Below are 16,945 nucleotides of genomic sequence, written 5' to 3' on the forward strand. Positions count from 1 at the left end.
TGCAACGTGGAAAATGCAGAAACTCACATTATTTTAAAGGTCTTGCTTGATGTGATCAGGACTTTGAGATCCTTTATAATGACTTGGTGTTTCCCGTTGCACAAGAGCTGGCCCCTGTTACTTTTTGGGGTCGTGGTGGGAGTGTTTTGCTGGTGCCCTCATATGGGGCTGGCCGTGGGGCCGAATTGTCAGGCAGAAGAGCTTTCTTTGAGATGCTTTAGGTAAAGGTTGTTGTTACGGTTCTGAGGAAGCTTTTCTTTTTCAGATGTGAATGTTTCCCCAGGGACTAGACTGGTGGGTGAGCGGGTGCCTGCAGCCCAGCACGGTGTTCTTGGGAAAGGTCCAACCTCAAAACGACACGGTTAGAGAGGCTTTTATCATCTCATCTGTAAATATAGTACCAGGGAGCGAGGGAGAGTCCCGTTTTCTGAAAAAAACAAAAAAAAAAAAAAAAAGCATCATCCTGTAGGTGAGCAGGCAGGCTCATTTCTTTCTTTCTCCCTTTCATCCCCACCAACTGAAAAAATGTTCACAGTTTGCATTCTTCTGTACGTAGGTAACTGCCTGGAAAAGTCCTGACTTCTTGGAAGTCAAGGCTGAGATTTTTTTTCCTTTTTTTTTTCCTTTATTTCATTATAATGTTTTACCCTGAATTGTGAAAGACTTGGACTTCCTCATCTGAGGGGTCAGAAATGTCTTGTACTTGTAATCTAAACTTGCTCATCCGCTCATCTCTGCCCAGGAGACAAATCCATCTCAGTAATGGTTCAGTGCTTTGTGTCAGGCCCTTGCTCTGGTGGGAAGGTGATTTCTGGCTCCCCTTCCTGGTGCTCACCGTCGTGCATCGTAGCCTGCAGACTCCACGATGCTTTTTCCTTTAGTGCAACTTATGTTTTAGCAGCACAGACTCGCGGTTCAATAAATCATCAAGCTAATGCCAAGAAAAATGTCTGAAAGCAGTGTGGGGCTCTCAGAAGCGGTCATGAGGTCATTAATTCGAGTTACTCCTTGTTCTGGTGGCAGCATCCTGGATCAAGGTAGCGGTCGTGCAGGTCCCTGGCAGGGGTTTGAGGTGGGTGGTGGGGAAGGGAGGACGTGTCTGGCCAGGGTGGGGAGCTGTGTCAACCATATCATGGTCATAGTCCCCTGGCACCCAAGGGAGCACCTTTTGCTCACTGTACTAGGAGGTAGCACAGAAAATGAGAGGTTCTGGAGACCCTGAAGTCACCTCTTGCAGCCCCAAGGATGTTACGAGGTAAGAACTGGTGTCTCTGCCTGCCCTGCTCCTGTTCCCACCACCCGTGCCTTCTCACGTGTGATGTTCCAGGTCTGGATCCCTGGTGGTCAGCTCGGCCAAAAGTTGTGTTGCTAGGTTTTGGGTCCTGGAGCATCAAGAAGTGTTTGAAGCCTACAGAACTGCATGAATTACCTTTCCCTTCCTCTTTCCTCACTCTCCTGAAGATTAAATGAACCATCTCTTTACATTTCTTTCCTCCCTGGAAGCAAGATGAGAACCCCAGCTTGGTTTATAAGGTGGGCTTGGAAAGTTTCTAGTTCATATGTGAAGTGCTTTCATCTTAAATGAGCGTATGTGGAAGGCTGCTCGGGGTGCATGTTTCAACTCAAGGCAGAAAGCATCAGCCAGTCTTTCTAGGCGTATTTCTGTGGCATGATGCTAACTTTTATAACGTGTTTTTAAAGCATTGCTGGAAAAAGGAAAAGACGCAGACGTTTTACTAGCTGCACGCTAGGTTAACTGTGGGCTGAGCAGTGCTTCAATTAGCAGAGCAGCGAGTGAAGTCAGTGGCTGTGTCCTCTGCGACTTGGATGGAGTCGGAGTCTTTCACTTAATCATTTATAACTAATTGCAGTAGCTCTGCAAAGTCAACGCAGATCTTGGGAGTGTGCTTCTACCAAGCAAGAAACGAGGAGCACATTTTGCTGTTCAGTGTCTCGCATGGCAAATGTGCTCAGACTCGCTTTTTTTCACTCGTGTCAGATGTGTCAGCCTGCTTTGGGAGCTGGAGCTGTGTCATTAGCTCTTTGGTTCATTAGTGGGTGGTGATGCATCATGCAGGGACGGCTGACTTCAGCTTCCAGGTTGGGTTGCGAGCCGCCCTCTTCTGTGACTGCAGCAAAGCTGTGATGTGGCTCGTAGAGTAGTTAAAACACGGACCGAGGTGTGTATAAACCACCTAGTGCAAGGCTGACAGAGCTGCTGAGGTTTCTCCTGTGCTTCTGAAGCACCCGATGGCCATCATCTCAAATGAGAATGCAAACAGGGACCGGGACTTGAATACAACCACGGATCTGGCCCTCCAGTGACCTGCAAGGCTTTGAAGGAAGCTCTATTTAATATTTCTATTTCTATTGAAGTATCTCCAAAGCATTTGAAGAACAACAGTACTAAGGGCTTGGGAGATGGGAGGATCTCTCTTTTCCACTTTACTTGGAAAGGGAAAAAAAGGCACTTTGGAATTTATTTGCAGGATGAGGAGGTTCCCAGATCCTTGAAGACTTTCTGATTATTTACAGCAGCCCTCTCTGGGGCTCTTCTAGCAGGGTCTCTACCGGTCTGTGCTAGGACTAAAGAAGGAAGGTTTTGGTTCTTCGGGTTCATGTCACAGTAGATGAAGCAGTGTCCTAAATCCCACTTTAGCAGGCAATCTGTGTAGCCATCAAGTCAACGTAAGTCACTGGTGTTTGTGCAGAGCAGAGGGGTTGTGTGAACAGTGCAGCCAGGGGCTAAAAGGGGTGGCTCAGAAATGCAGATGTGAATTTGTTCCACTCTGTTCTTACAGAATATGAATATCAAGGGAGATGGTTTTAGTTATCCCCCAAAGTTTGCTTTTGTCACGCCGCGGTTGTCCATGAAGTTGTGCTTTCCTCTGCAGATCATTTAAGGGCACCGTAGGGGTATATTGATAATCAGAAAATTAACAGAAAAGGTATTTTTTAGATGTGATTCTTCCTTGCATCCACCCTTGGGAGCTGTGGGCACCTCAGTCATGTCTGCACACAGGTGAGGAGGGCGTAACAACATGGAAATGTTTCTCCCTGGGTTTTTGGAGAGGTTTCCTCCCATCATTTTTCCTCCCCAGCCATCCCCTGATTGCATAAAGAAGATTCCAGCTCTGCGGTTCTGAGATGAACTTCTGAGCCTGCTCTGGGCCAAGGGAATGGGTATGTCTGTAGCGATACCCAGCAGCTAAGATGTGTTCTCTCTTCTTCCAGTAAGAAACGAACTTCTCCCAGTTCAAACAACTGGGCATGGCTCAGAAATGGAGCTGAGCGCTGACGCTTCGCTTCCCTTTGCACAGAGCTCCAACCACTAACTTCGTGGCTGCCTCTTCCTTCTGGAAGATGTTTGAAGCACAGATAGGAGCACATTAACGCATTTGCCAGTCCTGTCTTGTAAAAATGCATGGAAAATCTCAGATGGGTAAAGAAGAGCACCTGAGGCTGAGGGTAGACATCACCGGCACGGCGTGGGGCCACGGGAGCTGGGTGCCCAGGGCTGTGTTACCTTCCTGCAGGTCCAGGTCTGGAGGATCACAGCTCCTTAGGGCACGCTGCCCTGACACCCGCAGGAGCTTTATGTGGGCGTTGAGATGCTGGTAAGACCAGTGGGAGTGCTGGGCAGGTGACGCTGACAGATCTGACGAGCTGGAAATGAGCTGTAGGCTCGGCATTTACTGCAGCGCTTACGGCCGCACCGCAAACTCGTGGGCCACGGAGCTTTTGGAAAGGGAAACATGTGCTGGCAGCGTTGTTTTTCCATTTGATCCGTGCCCCTGTGTTGCAACTGGGGACACGCTCCTGCCCCGTGCGAGCTGGTGTTGTTGATGTTCCTATAAATACGCTGGTGGCCGCGCTGTCATCCTCTCCCGCCCCGACCGGCCCCGCGGAGTCGCTCAGACCCATGTGCAGACCAGATTGGTCTTGTGCCGAGGAACATTTCTTAGGGCCTTCTGAGGCCACGGAGTCCCTGCAGGAGAACGCGGCCAAACCCACTGGGAGCTGGCTCAGTGCAGAACCAGAAAAAAATGAGTCCCCACCGCTCCGGTCACCAACCCCGGCCGGCTCCGCGGTGCAAAACTTCACCGATGCTGGAGGACAACAAGGACGGTCGGTTGTGCTGCCTTCTGGTGCTGTTCTCCTCCACCCGACACGTTCCCTGGGATGCAGAGTTAAGTTTTGTTCCCCACCCGTGTCCCTTGTGGAGAGCTCTCCCTCCCGCCGCCTTGGCTCGGGACGGTGCCGGTGACGCACGGAGCTCGCCGGGGGGGTCACGGTCACACCTTGTGAAAAGCAGGTGCAGCCCCGTTAACTCCAGGTGGAGGCAGAACAGCTGAAACCAGATTGAATTCCGTGCTTCAGCTTCCCTTCCTAATCTCGTATCGGGGCTAGACGGAAAAAACTCCCCCAAAACAATTTTTTCACCCCGTTTATCATCACCAGGTGAAGTTACCCCCAAAAGCGATGGGTCGATGGACCCTCACGTGGCTGAGGCACAAACCCCAGCACCAGACGGGTGCCAGTTGCTACGAGGGAACTGGTGGAGGGGACTAAGAGAAGACCTCCCAGCTCAACGGAGAGGCACTTTTTTTTTTTTTAAAGGGTATATAAATCAAAATTGGAAGGGGCTGGAGGGAAGGTGTGAGATTTTTCTTGTGTTTTTTTTCAAGAGTTATGTTTTTTATCCTTAATAGATTTATAATATGCAGGTCCCTTTATTTGTTTCTATAAAATTAACTAGTAAATTTAAAATGGAAAAAAGCTAGTAATAGGAACCAGGCTATCTTTGCCAATGCTGAAATGTTGCTATATTTATGGAAGGTAGACAAGGGCATTTTTCCTTCTGCCAGGTTTTATGCTGGAGTGCCACATGTTGGAGGGTTATAAAACTTTTACTAACGAGAAGTTGGAGGAATGCTAACTTTCTAATTGCACTTTTTTGTCCAGGCTGCTGTTTATTTTGGTCTTTTAAAAAATGTGATTGTAATTTTGAAGTCTGCAAGTTTTAAACGTAGGCGAGCAGTGCCTAGTAATGTGGGAAGGATATGGGACCTGGTGGTCAGAACAAGGGCTTGGGAGAGCTGGTAGCCAGCGTTCCCGTCTCTCGCTCTACTGAAGCTGATTCTGACACCATGGAAAAACTCCTCAGTGTTTGAACCCTGCAAATTTCAGCAGTCCGGGCCCAGTCAATGGGATTTCTGTCATTTGTGTGTCTGTTGAGCAAGGATTTCTTTACCACTTCCCCAAAGGGACAGCGTGCTCCTGCTGGAGAGCTCTGCCTGAACGCTGAGTCGTGCCTACGACTTCAGATATTCTTGGCCTTAAGGTCTCTCAAAAAGCAGGTTGCTGGGTGACTGTAATTAAATAAAGTGGATTAGTTCACTGTAAATGCTCAAAGAGGGATTAAAGTGCAGAAGAGCTTTGTGGAAACTTCTGGGAGTCGCTTGGTGTGTGAGGGATTAAGCTGCTTTGTGCAGAGATGGGTAGTTTCCCATTCCAGATAATTTAAATGTGTCTTTCCCTCCCTCTCTTCTTTTTTCTCATTGTCATTATTTTTTTTTTGCTATTACTTCCATGCTGTTGGAAGTGTGGCAATGTTGGAAGTTTGAAATTTCATTCTTTAAATCTAAACCATCATAAAGTGCCTTATGAGGATAAGAAATAACGCCCTGGAAACTGGGCGTTTTCTTCTCCTTCTTGAATATTTGTAAAAAATGGATTTGAGGGGGGAAAAGCAGGATTAGGGCTTTGAAAAATGCCTTCAGGTTGGGCTCCTCTCTCTTCTACCACATGTTCCTCTGAAGGAAATTTGTCACCAAAGCGCACTGCTGATTTATAAACCCCAATGACGACTTCAATGAATTCAGCTGAAATTCAACAGAAAGCCCTTTTCCAACGCTGTGTCTGCCGGCAAGATGGGCTCATGCAATACATCACGTTGTCTTTGACAGGTACTTTGGCCCAAAGTTGCAATCCAGAATAGTGGATTATTATAATCCTTATGAAGGTATCGTAATGAAAGCAACCTGCTTGGAAAGCACGTGGCACTTGCCGTGCCGTTAATGCTGCCGGAGGATGTTAAGACCCCGGCTCCCATTTAGGGTCCCCGCGTAGAGATTTCGGAGGGGGAGCTTAGCGCACAGCTTTCAAGATGTCTAGATCTGAAAAACCCCTCCTGGCCTGATGAAAGCGATACGGCTGCATTATGGTGATTGCACACAGGGTGAGATTGCAGGCTTCCGGGCTAGCAGAGTATTCTGTTACAATAAATTTCTCTATCAGCGGTCGAGTGATCACTTTTGAGCAGCCACAGGCTTACCACGGCTCCTCTTTCGCTTTGTGCTCTACTGGTAGTGAGTAATTGCAATGTAAAGGCACAGCATGCAAAATTAAAACATTATTCTATGGGATATGCATTTAATTTGCGTAAAAGCTTTATGCAGGATCATGCTTTCTGAATTTATAAGCAGGGTTTATGAAATAATACGTAACAGGACCCGAAGATGCATATTGGGACCTAATGCATGGCAGCGCTGAGCTTTTCCGCGCCGGTGGCTTTTTTAGCAGGGATGTCAGGGTCGGGCACGTTTGGAGGGGGGAGAAAGAGGCTTCAAACAACCCAAACAACGGCGTGCCACAAGGGATGCTGCTGCGGCACGTCCGTTTGGATGAGCTGGAGGCGCTGGGGGTTGGAATGGCTGCGTATATTGTCTCTTATGAAACAAGCAGCAGAGAGCCAGCTGTAACACCCTCCCGTCTGCCAGCTGTGGCCGAGCCCTTGTTTGAGATGGAAATGTCAACGTTATTGAGGTCAAAGGCTCCCCTGCGGGATTGTTTTTATGGTTGGACCAACCAGGATGGATATTCCTAGCGAGCTGGTGGCGTCACGCTGCACCGGTGGTGCTGCTGACCAGGCCGGTGACTCCTAAAATAAAACTGAACGGAATAAAATAGGTGGGATTCCACCCAGTGCCTGGACACGTCTGATTTACCCTCATCTCTGTTGGCATGGAAGAAAACCGTACCGATAGGGGTGGGATCCTGGCTCCGTGAGGGCAGTGGTAGAGTTTGTTTGAGTTTAACGGGGCCAGGATTGTGGCTGTGTGGGCTGAGCTCACGTAGGTTTTTGGTTGTGTTGTCCTGGGATCCTCTCGAGCAGTTGAACGGGAGGTGAGCTGCGGGGAGAGGGAAGGGAGGTAAAGAAAATAAGAGGCTATATAACAGTTCTTTCATGTCTTCGTTTCTGGCTCTGGTCGTACACAAAAATGAACGGGATTATGGCTGAGAGGGAAGCGTTGGCTTTGAGAAGTTCTCTGCAGTTTCCCCATTAGCCTTTAGAGGGCAGTTCATGTCCAGTAAATAACAGATTTAGGGACTTGAGTGATTTCTCTGAGTTTTGAAAGCTCGGTCAGCAAATATGGAATATTTTTTAATGTGAAATTTTAATGAATTCTCCAATAACTGCTCATGCTTTAAAAAAACAAATATTTTGTCAACCTAAAGAAGCAAGGTGAGATCAAGTTTTGATTTATTTACAACTGTTTGCAGCCTTTCTAGTTTAAATGCTAAAAATTGTGACGGGAGCAAATGTTATTTATTGAGGTTGGGACAAAAAGTCTTGGGAATTCACTATGGTAGAGGAGAATTATCTCATAGCTGGACTAGAAAGTTTTTTAAGTTAAAAACAAACACACACAAAGTGTTGTTTGAGTTTGGGGAGTGGGGTTTATGGACAGTAATGCTGTGTGATGAATAACTCCCAAAATCTCGTCTCCAAATCCCCAAGCCTCGTGCCCAGCAGTCGTATCCCTGGCGAACAACTCCTTGGTAAGAAGTAGTTTATCAACAGAAAATTTCAGCACAAATTTAACAGTGTCAAAGGAATCTGGGTGACACGAAGGCAGCCAAATGAAATATAAGCTCTTCTGTAAAGTGATCTTCAGTGAAACTTTTCATATGGGATTAAACACCCCGTATAGTCAACATGCTTGGAGAAGCAGCAGCTATTTAATTCCGATTAATTAAAACCAGAAATAACACAATAATGTTCTTCTTTCTTCTACTACTACCCTAAAGCTCATGGATCACGGAGAAGATGATTATTCTCGAAAAAGCCATTTAGCTCTTAACAAGAAAAGGGCTGAGCCACAAAGACTGGCTTTTGACATCTGTTTTGCGGGTTTCTCATCAAAAAAACCATAGGGGTTATTCCTAAACAGAATGAAGTGTTCTTTGTTGCAAGAAGGACTTTGCTTTGTGCGTGTTTAATCTTCCAGAGGTGGAGGTACTGTTGTTGTTTCTGTCCCCCAAGAGATACGAACAATCTCATAGGGCATTTCTCTCCATTTTTGGGTTCATTCTTTAACTCCTAGGATTCTTACCCAGTCTTGCTGCCTAGGATTTCGGTACATTGGTACCTAGCTCTGAAGTTACCCTTGTATGCTGAAGCTGATGGCACTTTGAGTGAACCCCTTCAGCTTCCTACTGCAAAAACATTTCTCTGTCATAAAGAACTAAACAAAACCAACAATCAACAACCAAGAAAATACCCCAAAGCGGCAAAGGAAGGCTCTCAAGATACCCGTTAGTCCAACAGGTTCTTCCCAGGCGTGGTTGGCATTACAGAGCCCATCCGTAGCATGCGTTCATCAGACGTGTCCTTGAGCCTGCGGAGATGGAGACCTCTCTGTTAGGCCATTGCTTGGTGTTTTTCTGTCCTTATCCTTCCTGGTACGCCTAAACTTAATGTCCTGGTGTGATGCACTGCATGGGCAGGGCACAGAGCTCAGCACCCGCACAGCCCCATGAACGTGCCTTCGGCTGCATCGCAGAGCAGATGAGTCCTCGGTGCTGGTGGCATTACCTGGAGCCACCGCCACGAGCAAGGTGTCTGTCTTACAGAGGGGCATTGGAAGAGAAGATCCATGCCTTGGCTTGAGCTGCTGGAAGGCTGCCCGCTGCTTCGATGCCCTTGAGGTTCAGCACCTGCTATCCTGGGTTGTCCTGAGTACGGCCGAGGATCGTTTCTGACTGCGGATCTGCTCTGCAGATCTTCCCAGGTCTCATTTAAGAGACTTACAAGCTGCCTTGCTTCAAAACCTAAAGATGTTTTGTCCAGGACTCAGGGCTCGGGGCTTTGTCCCTTTATTCCGATGGGTCTTTGTGTGTTCCGGGCTAATCGGGACCATCTCAGATAGGTGCTTTGAACCTTACCGGCTTCTCAGAACCTTGAAAAAAACCCAAACCAGGCCGATAAATGGAAACAAAAGCAGAATCTTGAAAGGAAACTTATCTCCACAACGCCTAGCAAGGCCCAGAGAGAGGGTGTGTGAAACAGCAGCGTGGCAACTCCCACAGAGAACAGAAGAAAGGCGTTTAATCAGAGACCAAGATATGGGGGTCAGCACTCCTCCGGCTGTATAACTTCTCGAGGGTCAGCGTGGTCAAGATAAGAGCAGAGCAGAGATCCAGGACCTGATGAGCCCTCATTCTCCCTCCCTTCCCATTGCTAACCCATCAGATGACGATGTCGGGCAGTGTTTCTCAGTATACCGGCAGCTTCAAATGGCCTGGAAAAATGAGAGTAGAAACACCGAGACGCTTCGGAATCGGCTTACGCAGCCCTTTTGGTTTGTCCCAGTTAACCAAAGCCGAGCTGTGGAGCTGTCAGAGCCACAGGCTTCGATGAGTTTGAAATACCTTGTACAACAGCGGTCCTCCTCCTGCTTTTAGGCAGCTTATCCAATTTTCAGCTTCTCCCCTCGGTGTAAATGTGATAAACGCACTTTTTAATCGCATAACCGAGCTGCTTTTGATGCCTGCGTGCCGATAGCTTGTTCTGGAGGCTAGATCACACAGAAGCCTAAATCAACACTTTGCTCCATAAAGGACTTCCAAAAAAACGGCTTTCTGTCTTTTATTGTGCAGCTGACCTGGAGGACTCGCCTGCTTGAGTCCTTTTATCAAGGCTAATGTGATAAACTTCTTCTTACAGCTCCTGGGAGAGGAGAGCGCTCAAGTCTCCATCGCTCCTTTCCCCGAGTGCCGTACTGCAGGAGCTTCCCCAAAGCACTCTAGAGGCTCAACAGTCTTCGTATCAAATGCTGAATTAACCAAGCTGCTCTCTACAATGAACCCCGAGGATATAAATAATGCTGACCTTGCCTCACAGATAAGGAAAAGGAGCCGGAGTGTGGGGATGAGGAGAAATCCCTGGGTCAAAGCAAAAGCAAAGGGAGAATTGCTCGCCCACGCTTGCACACTCGATGCTGAAAATTTGTATTTGTGCAAACCTGATGGTTGGGAATATTGTCAGGAGATGGTTAGCACGGGGTGAACCGAGGTCTAAGAATCATTTTTAGGGAAGGAGGAGAGGTGGAAGGTTGAAGCAAAGGCTGTGCAGGGTGGTGGGGGAGTGCAAATTCACTGAATGCTGCATTTTCAGAGTTATTTTTCTAATGGCCAAGCAGCGAGTTAAAAAAAAAAATCATGTTTTTGGGCCTCATTTCCTGTGCTGATGGTGAACTTTGTCAGACAAACCTCTGACAAATTGTTTTCTCTGATAACCAGTTAACACCAAGGAAGCAGATAGGCAAAAACTCTTATCATCTTGACAAGCGACTGGGTTTTAGTTAAAACTGAAAACAGAAGCTGTGTCAGCGTGTTGAGTTTACACCTTGCAATAATAATACATGCTTTTATCTGATCTGAGGGGGATTTTATAACTTTCAAATGGATCTTTGGCCGGGAGCCAGCCGTACTGTCATTTTTTATTAACTTTCTTTTTTTCTTCCCCCGTAGCCAGTCTGCTTTTTGTAATATTGTTGAAGGAATATGTAGCCCATTCCTGGGGATATTGTGAAACGATATTTTAAAGTTCCGTGTCTCAGCCCATTAGAGGGGTCTATAAAACAATCACAGCAGCCAATGTGCAGTAACTAATCAAAACCACCGAAGCTAACCACAGCGGTACTTCAAGCCCTTTTAAATAATAAAACCTCTTCTGCCGTGCCTTATCTACCGTCTCATCAGGAAGGAGCTAATTAGATTCTTCTCAAAAGTAAATATTGTCAGTTCATCGGTGGGTGGAGGTGACGGGAGGTAAGACGCGCTCGCTGTCAACATTGGCAAACCGAGGCAGAAAACAAGACAAAGTTGTAAAAACCCTATAAAAAGCTGCTGGAGTTTTAAAGGAGCTCGCTCCCGTGTAGGTGGTATCAAACCCTTCCCTTGCGGGAATGGGGCTTCTGTAGGCAGAGCCTGGGGGGGACACGGGGTGGGATTTGGGGCTGTGGGTAAGGCAGCTCCTGGAGTTTGGGGCCACCACGTCTCACATCTCCTATAGCATGGCCAGGCCGTGGGCTTAGTCCCTTGTGGTGGCTTTCTTGTACTGCGATGCCTTCTGGGTGTGAATTCCCTCTCCGAAGCTCGCAGCAGCGTTTTTGGGATGCACTGGCAAATATTGAGGACTGGTATTTAGGGTTCTTGTATGGCAGGCTTGAAGGTAAGCCCCCCACAGCCACGTAACGAAAGGTTGGGCACGTGGTGGAGTGGGCGTGCGGGCGGTGTAAAAGAAGTGAATGGCTTGGGGGAACATAGCTAATAATAAAAAAAAAGTGCTTTTCCCCCCTGCTCTTTTGATCCTCTGTTAAAAAAGGGATGGCAGGAGGAAGATCAATGTTTCCAGTTGAGTTTGGCCAACAAAACCTACCGGCTTCTTCTCCAAGGGATCCCACACCAAGGGGCAGCCCCAGGTCCTCGTCCTGGCCCCTGAAGGCTGCAGGGGGAAGGCTGTAGCCAGAGCCAGGACCTTGCTGCTCTTTGGGGACTGGGATTTCGGCACGTGGGCATGCAATTCTCGCTGGGCTTGGGGCAGGTTTCAGCTCCGTGTTATTGCTGAACCCAACGTTGGCTACGAGCAGGCGTTGGGTTTCTTCACTTTCCTTTTTATTGTCACGTTAAGCGGAGAGCCGAGAGATTGATAGTCTCGTATAATGGAGGTAATTTTACAGAATAATACAAAAATGCACTTGCTTTCATGTAAACCACACCAAAAGGTAAGGGGATTTTTTTGTTTTATTTTTGTCCCTCGAGGGCTTTTCTCCTCCCCCATAGCCCCGGGTTCCTCCGCTTTCAGAGGGCACGCTGGAGTGTCGCCTCTGCTTTGATGTGGTTTCTAAAGTGTGCCTCTTCATTGGGCTCCCTACAGATGCCTTTATGTGAAACAGAACATTAAAATCCAAATGTGCCTGCTCCGCAGGTCGTTTTTCATCCTTTATGGGCGACGTCAAATATATTGCAGGGTTGTTCTGCTGCACCCCCGGCCCAGGAGGGAGAGGGCTCGGGAGGTGCGGGGAACGAGACGGGGGTGGGAGCGGGGGGGTTCCTTGGCGGTTAAGCCCAAATTTCTCCCGAGTTGCTTCCTCTGGGCCTCTCCCCAGCTCTCTCTTTCTCTCCAGGTGAAACCGAAACCTCGGTGACTTCACCCAAACCCGCCGAAGTTAAAGCAAATTTGATATTTCTCACTTCTAGGTCACTTCAGTCCATATTGTTTCCTGCCAGGAGTGGGGGCGGGGGGGGTGGGGAAATGCCCTGCTGTTAATGGAAAAGTAATTACTGCTTTTTTTTTTTTTTCTGGCACGTCCATCGTGTCCCTCCAGCGTCACACCTAGGTTATGGCTCTGCCTCGAGTGCCGCCGCTCGCCGGTAGCCTGCGGGCTGCTTGCTGAACAAAACGGGCTGCTGGGGGCTCTTTGGGTGAAAATTACTTGGAAACCTTTTCTTATTTACATTTTTTTTTCCAAATTCCTAGAAGTAAGTTGCCCTTGATAGGCTGGAAGGCTTTGAAGGCATCGGGAGCATCTCTCCGGCTGCTTTTTGTGCACCGCTAGGAGGTGTGGGTCATGCGCTTTTACTTTCCCATTAGGTCCCAGGACTTTAAATCAGGTCAAAATGCTTCTCTTGATCAATTTTTGTTCATGAACCAAACTAAAACTCTGCAAAATGCAAAGTGTGGTGTTTGAATGTGGATGTTGAACTCTAGGTCTAGAGCAGAAGCTCTTCCTAGGACAGGTTTTCTTGACTTTGGGGTTTTGATTTGGATCTATACCAATGGTCAATAGATGCTACCCTGCACTTCTGTGCATCTCTGGAGGAATGCAGTAATACTTGAAAAGAGTTCAGAAAGAGACCGGGGAGCAAGCTGATGTCCCTTCTGAGGACATCTGCCGGGCCCTCAATTAGACAAATTCTGCATCCAGCCTAAAACGCTGCAAGTTGCATGCTCAGGGCTGAGACAGCGAGTTCAGAGCTAACGGCAGCATCCTTCTGAGTGTTAGCCCAGATTTTTCTTCTCCCACGGCCACTTTTCCTTCTGTGATCTTGCTACGCCCCGTTTAATGATCCGTGTAAAGTTCAATGTTTTATGTAAAACTTTGCGTTTTCCCAGTCTTTCATTTCTTCTCTTTCTAAAGGAAAAAAGATTACATAAATTTAGGAGATTTTAATGAGTACAGCGGGCTGGCTTTTGGTGCAGTTTGCAGTGGATTCAGTGTTATAACTTCATTACGCTTCAGTTGAGTAACTTATGTCATAACTGGGTGTATCTGAGAGGAGAATCGGGCCTCGGATCTCTTTGTTGTGTGGGCTTCAGAAGGACCAAGCGCTTACTCCCCTTTTTGAAGTCCTAATTCTCTTTATATGGTGTCGCAACGTCTTTCTATAGAGTTGTGCCTCTGAAGTTAGAGATTTCTAATGCAAAAACCACCCCTTTTCCCCCACTGCTTCAAGTATTGACGTTGCGAGCAAAATTAGGATTGAGCAGTGTTAACGCAGGCCTTTTCCTGTGGCTTTCTTGCAGAAATCCCTATTGTTGAGGCTCATCCCTTAAGAGATCTCTTTAATATGCCTGCTTGGTAGTCCCGTTGCTTCTCTCCGAAGTGTTTGTAGTAAATTCAGCGCTACTACAGCTTTACAACCACTAGAGGTCAAGATTGCGCTATTGCACGCCAAGGGCTGTAACGCTTCGCTCCCTCGCTCCTTATCCTGCCGTAGCCGTGGCCAGTGTCAGATTAAAAGGTGTAATTTTATTATCAATCGCCGTGTTTGGCAATTAAGCCGACGCCGATCGGACGTGAAGGCGCGCGGAATGGGAAGGAGACTTTGCCTTACGGAGCGGTGGAGCCCAGTGGGTTTTGCAAGGCTGGAGATATCCGCGCCGGGCTTGTTTTTAATATTCTTCAGATCTAGGAGCTGCAGGAGTTATCTGGCTCTGGGGTGTTTCTTCCAAGGGAGGGATTCAAAAGAGAGCTGAGCTGAGAGCGGCTGTCAAAATAAAACTCACTCATAAATTCTTTTTGTGGGCTATTAATACTTTTAAGTGTTTACACGGAAATCATTCTGCAGGTTTGTGCTCTAGATAGAGACTTCTACTTCATGCTCTTCAGGTAGTAAAAGTAATTAGTGCTTTTTTTTGGGTTCCTTGCTTCTGATCTCCGCTCCTTCGTGGTTGTTTGCATTGCCCAAATTGCATTCTGAGCTGGTAGAACTTTGTGCGCGTCCGTGCCCTCGCTATTGCCATCCCTTTGTATCCTTGAAAACGTAACTCACTTGAATTAGATTTTCTACCCCCTTTCTTCTTTCATAACACTGTTGCAAAACCAGCACATCATCTGAGAGCCTAGTGTTTTGTCCGAGGTGGTTTTGCTGACACCGGTATCTGCAGTACAGCTTTTGGAATTTCGTCTCCCTTCTGAAGTCGGGCAGGGCACGGGCCCTCTTTGGTTCTTGTATGGGAGCAATGAAATGCTCGGATGCAGGTTTGGTTAGAATTGTAAGGGTATTGGTAAAAATACAGTTTATAGCAATGACTGAAAATAATATATTTGCTCGTTCTTTTTCAAAAAGAAACTCGTGCTATCCAAAGGAACTTTTTCAGGGGGAAATCTGGATGATTTCCATACATCTTTCTTCGCATATATATAAAATTATAGAAAAATATGGGAGAGTTTCTATAAATCGCGTGTATGTATCTGTATAGATTTCAGGTTTTTTAGTTCCTAGCTAGAGCAGAGCACAAACTCCCATGTGCAGAACCACTGCGTTTGCTGGCCTGGCCTTTTCCCCGTGTCCGGGACACGATTTGGCACTTGGAGCGCGAGCTGCGGCTCTGCGCCGTTTCCCCATCCTGCACTCGGGTTTGAAGCTCGTATTCAACCCTCGGACAATTGGGGCTGAGCAATTTGTCCCGTCAAATATTGTGCTTGGTAACAATGAGTGGGTTTTTGCAGCAGATCTCATGCACCAACCTCTGCTGCAAACAAAGCTCGCAGCGCGCCGAGGGAGCCGCACCGCGTCCACGCGTTGTGCGCGGTGAATCGCGGGTGCTTCTCCCAGCGAGGGCATTTTTTGCTTGAATACCTTTTACAGATCGTTCTGTAAATCAGCAGCGTACAATTAAGATCTCCTGGGGTACCACAAAAATGCTTTCAGGAACCTCTGGGGTCCAGATGTGGAATGTTTTGTGCTGACACGGGTTGAAAAGAGGAACAAATCCAACGGTTAAGTACGTCCTTTAATTTAGCCTGTGACAGTCACCACATGGCCTATGGGCTAATATTTCTGCATCTGTGCTGTAAATAGATCAATATGGCAGTATGATGGGTTTGGCATTTTGATTTGTGAAGAGTCAGAATATTGTTTGTATTGTTGCATAATCCCTGGAATGGTTTTGAAATTAATCTTCTGTTTCTCTGGAATATCTGGGTTAGGAAAAACACAACGTTTCGAAGTTCCATTAAGCGTGTGTTTTATTTTGTCTCATTTGTCGTATTTCATGACTGATTGCATCTTTTGGCTGAAAAGTAAATACGGGGATGCTATCATAAAACTCGAAATCTGCTTTTTTTCTAGGCACAGCAGCAAAGAAACCTGGACAATATTGTATCACAGCATCCCAGGATAAGCGGGGGAAAAAAGTCCAAGAAAGAAGTCTGCGCAAGCTCAGATTTGGAGGTAAAGACCACTAGCCCCATGTCTGAGCAGGATTCGGGTATCCTGGATGTTGAAGATGAGGATGAGGATGAAGAGGTAACTGTATACCATCAAACCCAGGAGAGGGACAGCTCGGGGGTGATCAGTAGTGTCTCAGTGCTTGCACCTGGCTCAGCATTTTGTGTCCCCAGGCAGCGCAGAGATGTGGAGGAGGCTGCAGAGCACGGGTGCCTTTCAATATTGGGTCATTTCTCTGAATTCTGTGATTCTATTTGTTTTCCACTGCTGTCCTTACCCTTGTTAGCAGACTCAGCAGAGATGCCACACGTGACAGGAGAGCTGAATGGCCCCTGACTTCAGTCCTGCAGCTCCCCCGCTCCCTTTTTGTGCCCTTTTCTTACCTGGGGATGCATTTTGGTTTCTATCCTGAAGTCTTCATTTACAAGAAGATGAATTCCTGCGTAGGGCACGAGATGTTTGGTCTCATCTGTGAGCGTGTGTCTCGTGGCAGAGGCGCACTTGAGAAGATTTGTGTTGGGATGGGATTTTTTTAGGTGCAATTACAATTCTTTTATGTGTTTCCCTTTCTGTTGGGCTGGCTGTTTCTTTTCTGCAGCAATTTCTGATGCCTCTGCAGTCGCTGCAGGATGCCGGTACCTTTCACGGTTACATGTGAAGCATCTCTTTGACCACTTTGGTTCTTTTTTTCTCCTGAGCTGGAGGGTAATGGATGTCGTGGAACATCTTGGATTCGTGCTGCTTGAAATGCAGGAGTCTGTCCCTCTGTTTCAGGAGAGGCAGTGCAAAGACACTGGCAGGGAATTTGGGCCACGAGGTGCTGAGCTTTTTGGTGCCTTCTCCCTTTCTCATCCTGCACTCTTGCCCTTTCAGCAAGTTCCACCTGCCACGCTGGGTACTTTTTCCCTTTTTGCTGAAG

General features: G+C 47.3%; 1 protein-coding gene across 11 annotated transcripts in view; it reads left to right on the top strand.

Moving 5' to 3' along the window:
* The window catches only part of EXOC6B (exocyst complex component 6B), a 266,579-nt gene that overhangs the window by 105,759 nt on the left and 143,875 nt on the right, over window positions 1-16,945 (top strand). For 9 of the 11 annotated variants that reach the window (XM_072037927.1, XM_072037928.1, XM_038177996.2 and 6 more), the window contains one exon: window positions 15,928-16,104. In XM_072037927.1, the coding sequence (XP_071894028.1) occupies window positions 15,928-16,104 (177 nt within the window). The remainder of the gene's footprint in view (window positions 1-15,927; window positions 16,105-16,945) is intronic. The other 2 variants (XM_072037923.1, XM_072037924.1) reach the window with 1 other exon arrangement.

This window comes from Anas platyrhynchos, chromosome 4 (genome assembly GCF_047663525.1).
Source record: "Anas platyrhynchos isolate ZD024472 breed Pekin duck chromosome 4, IASCAAS_PekinDuck_T2T, whole genome shotgun sequence".
Lineage (NCBI taxonomy): Eukaryota > Metazoa > Chordata > Aves > Anseriformes > Anatidae > Anas > Anas platyrhynchos.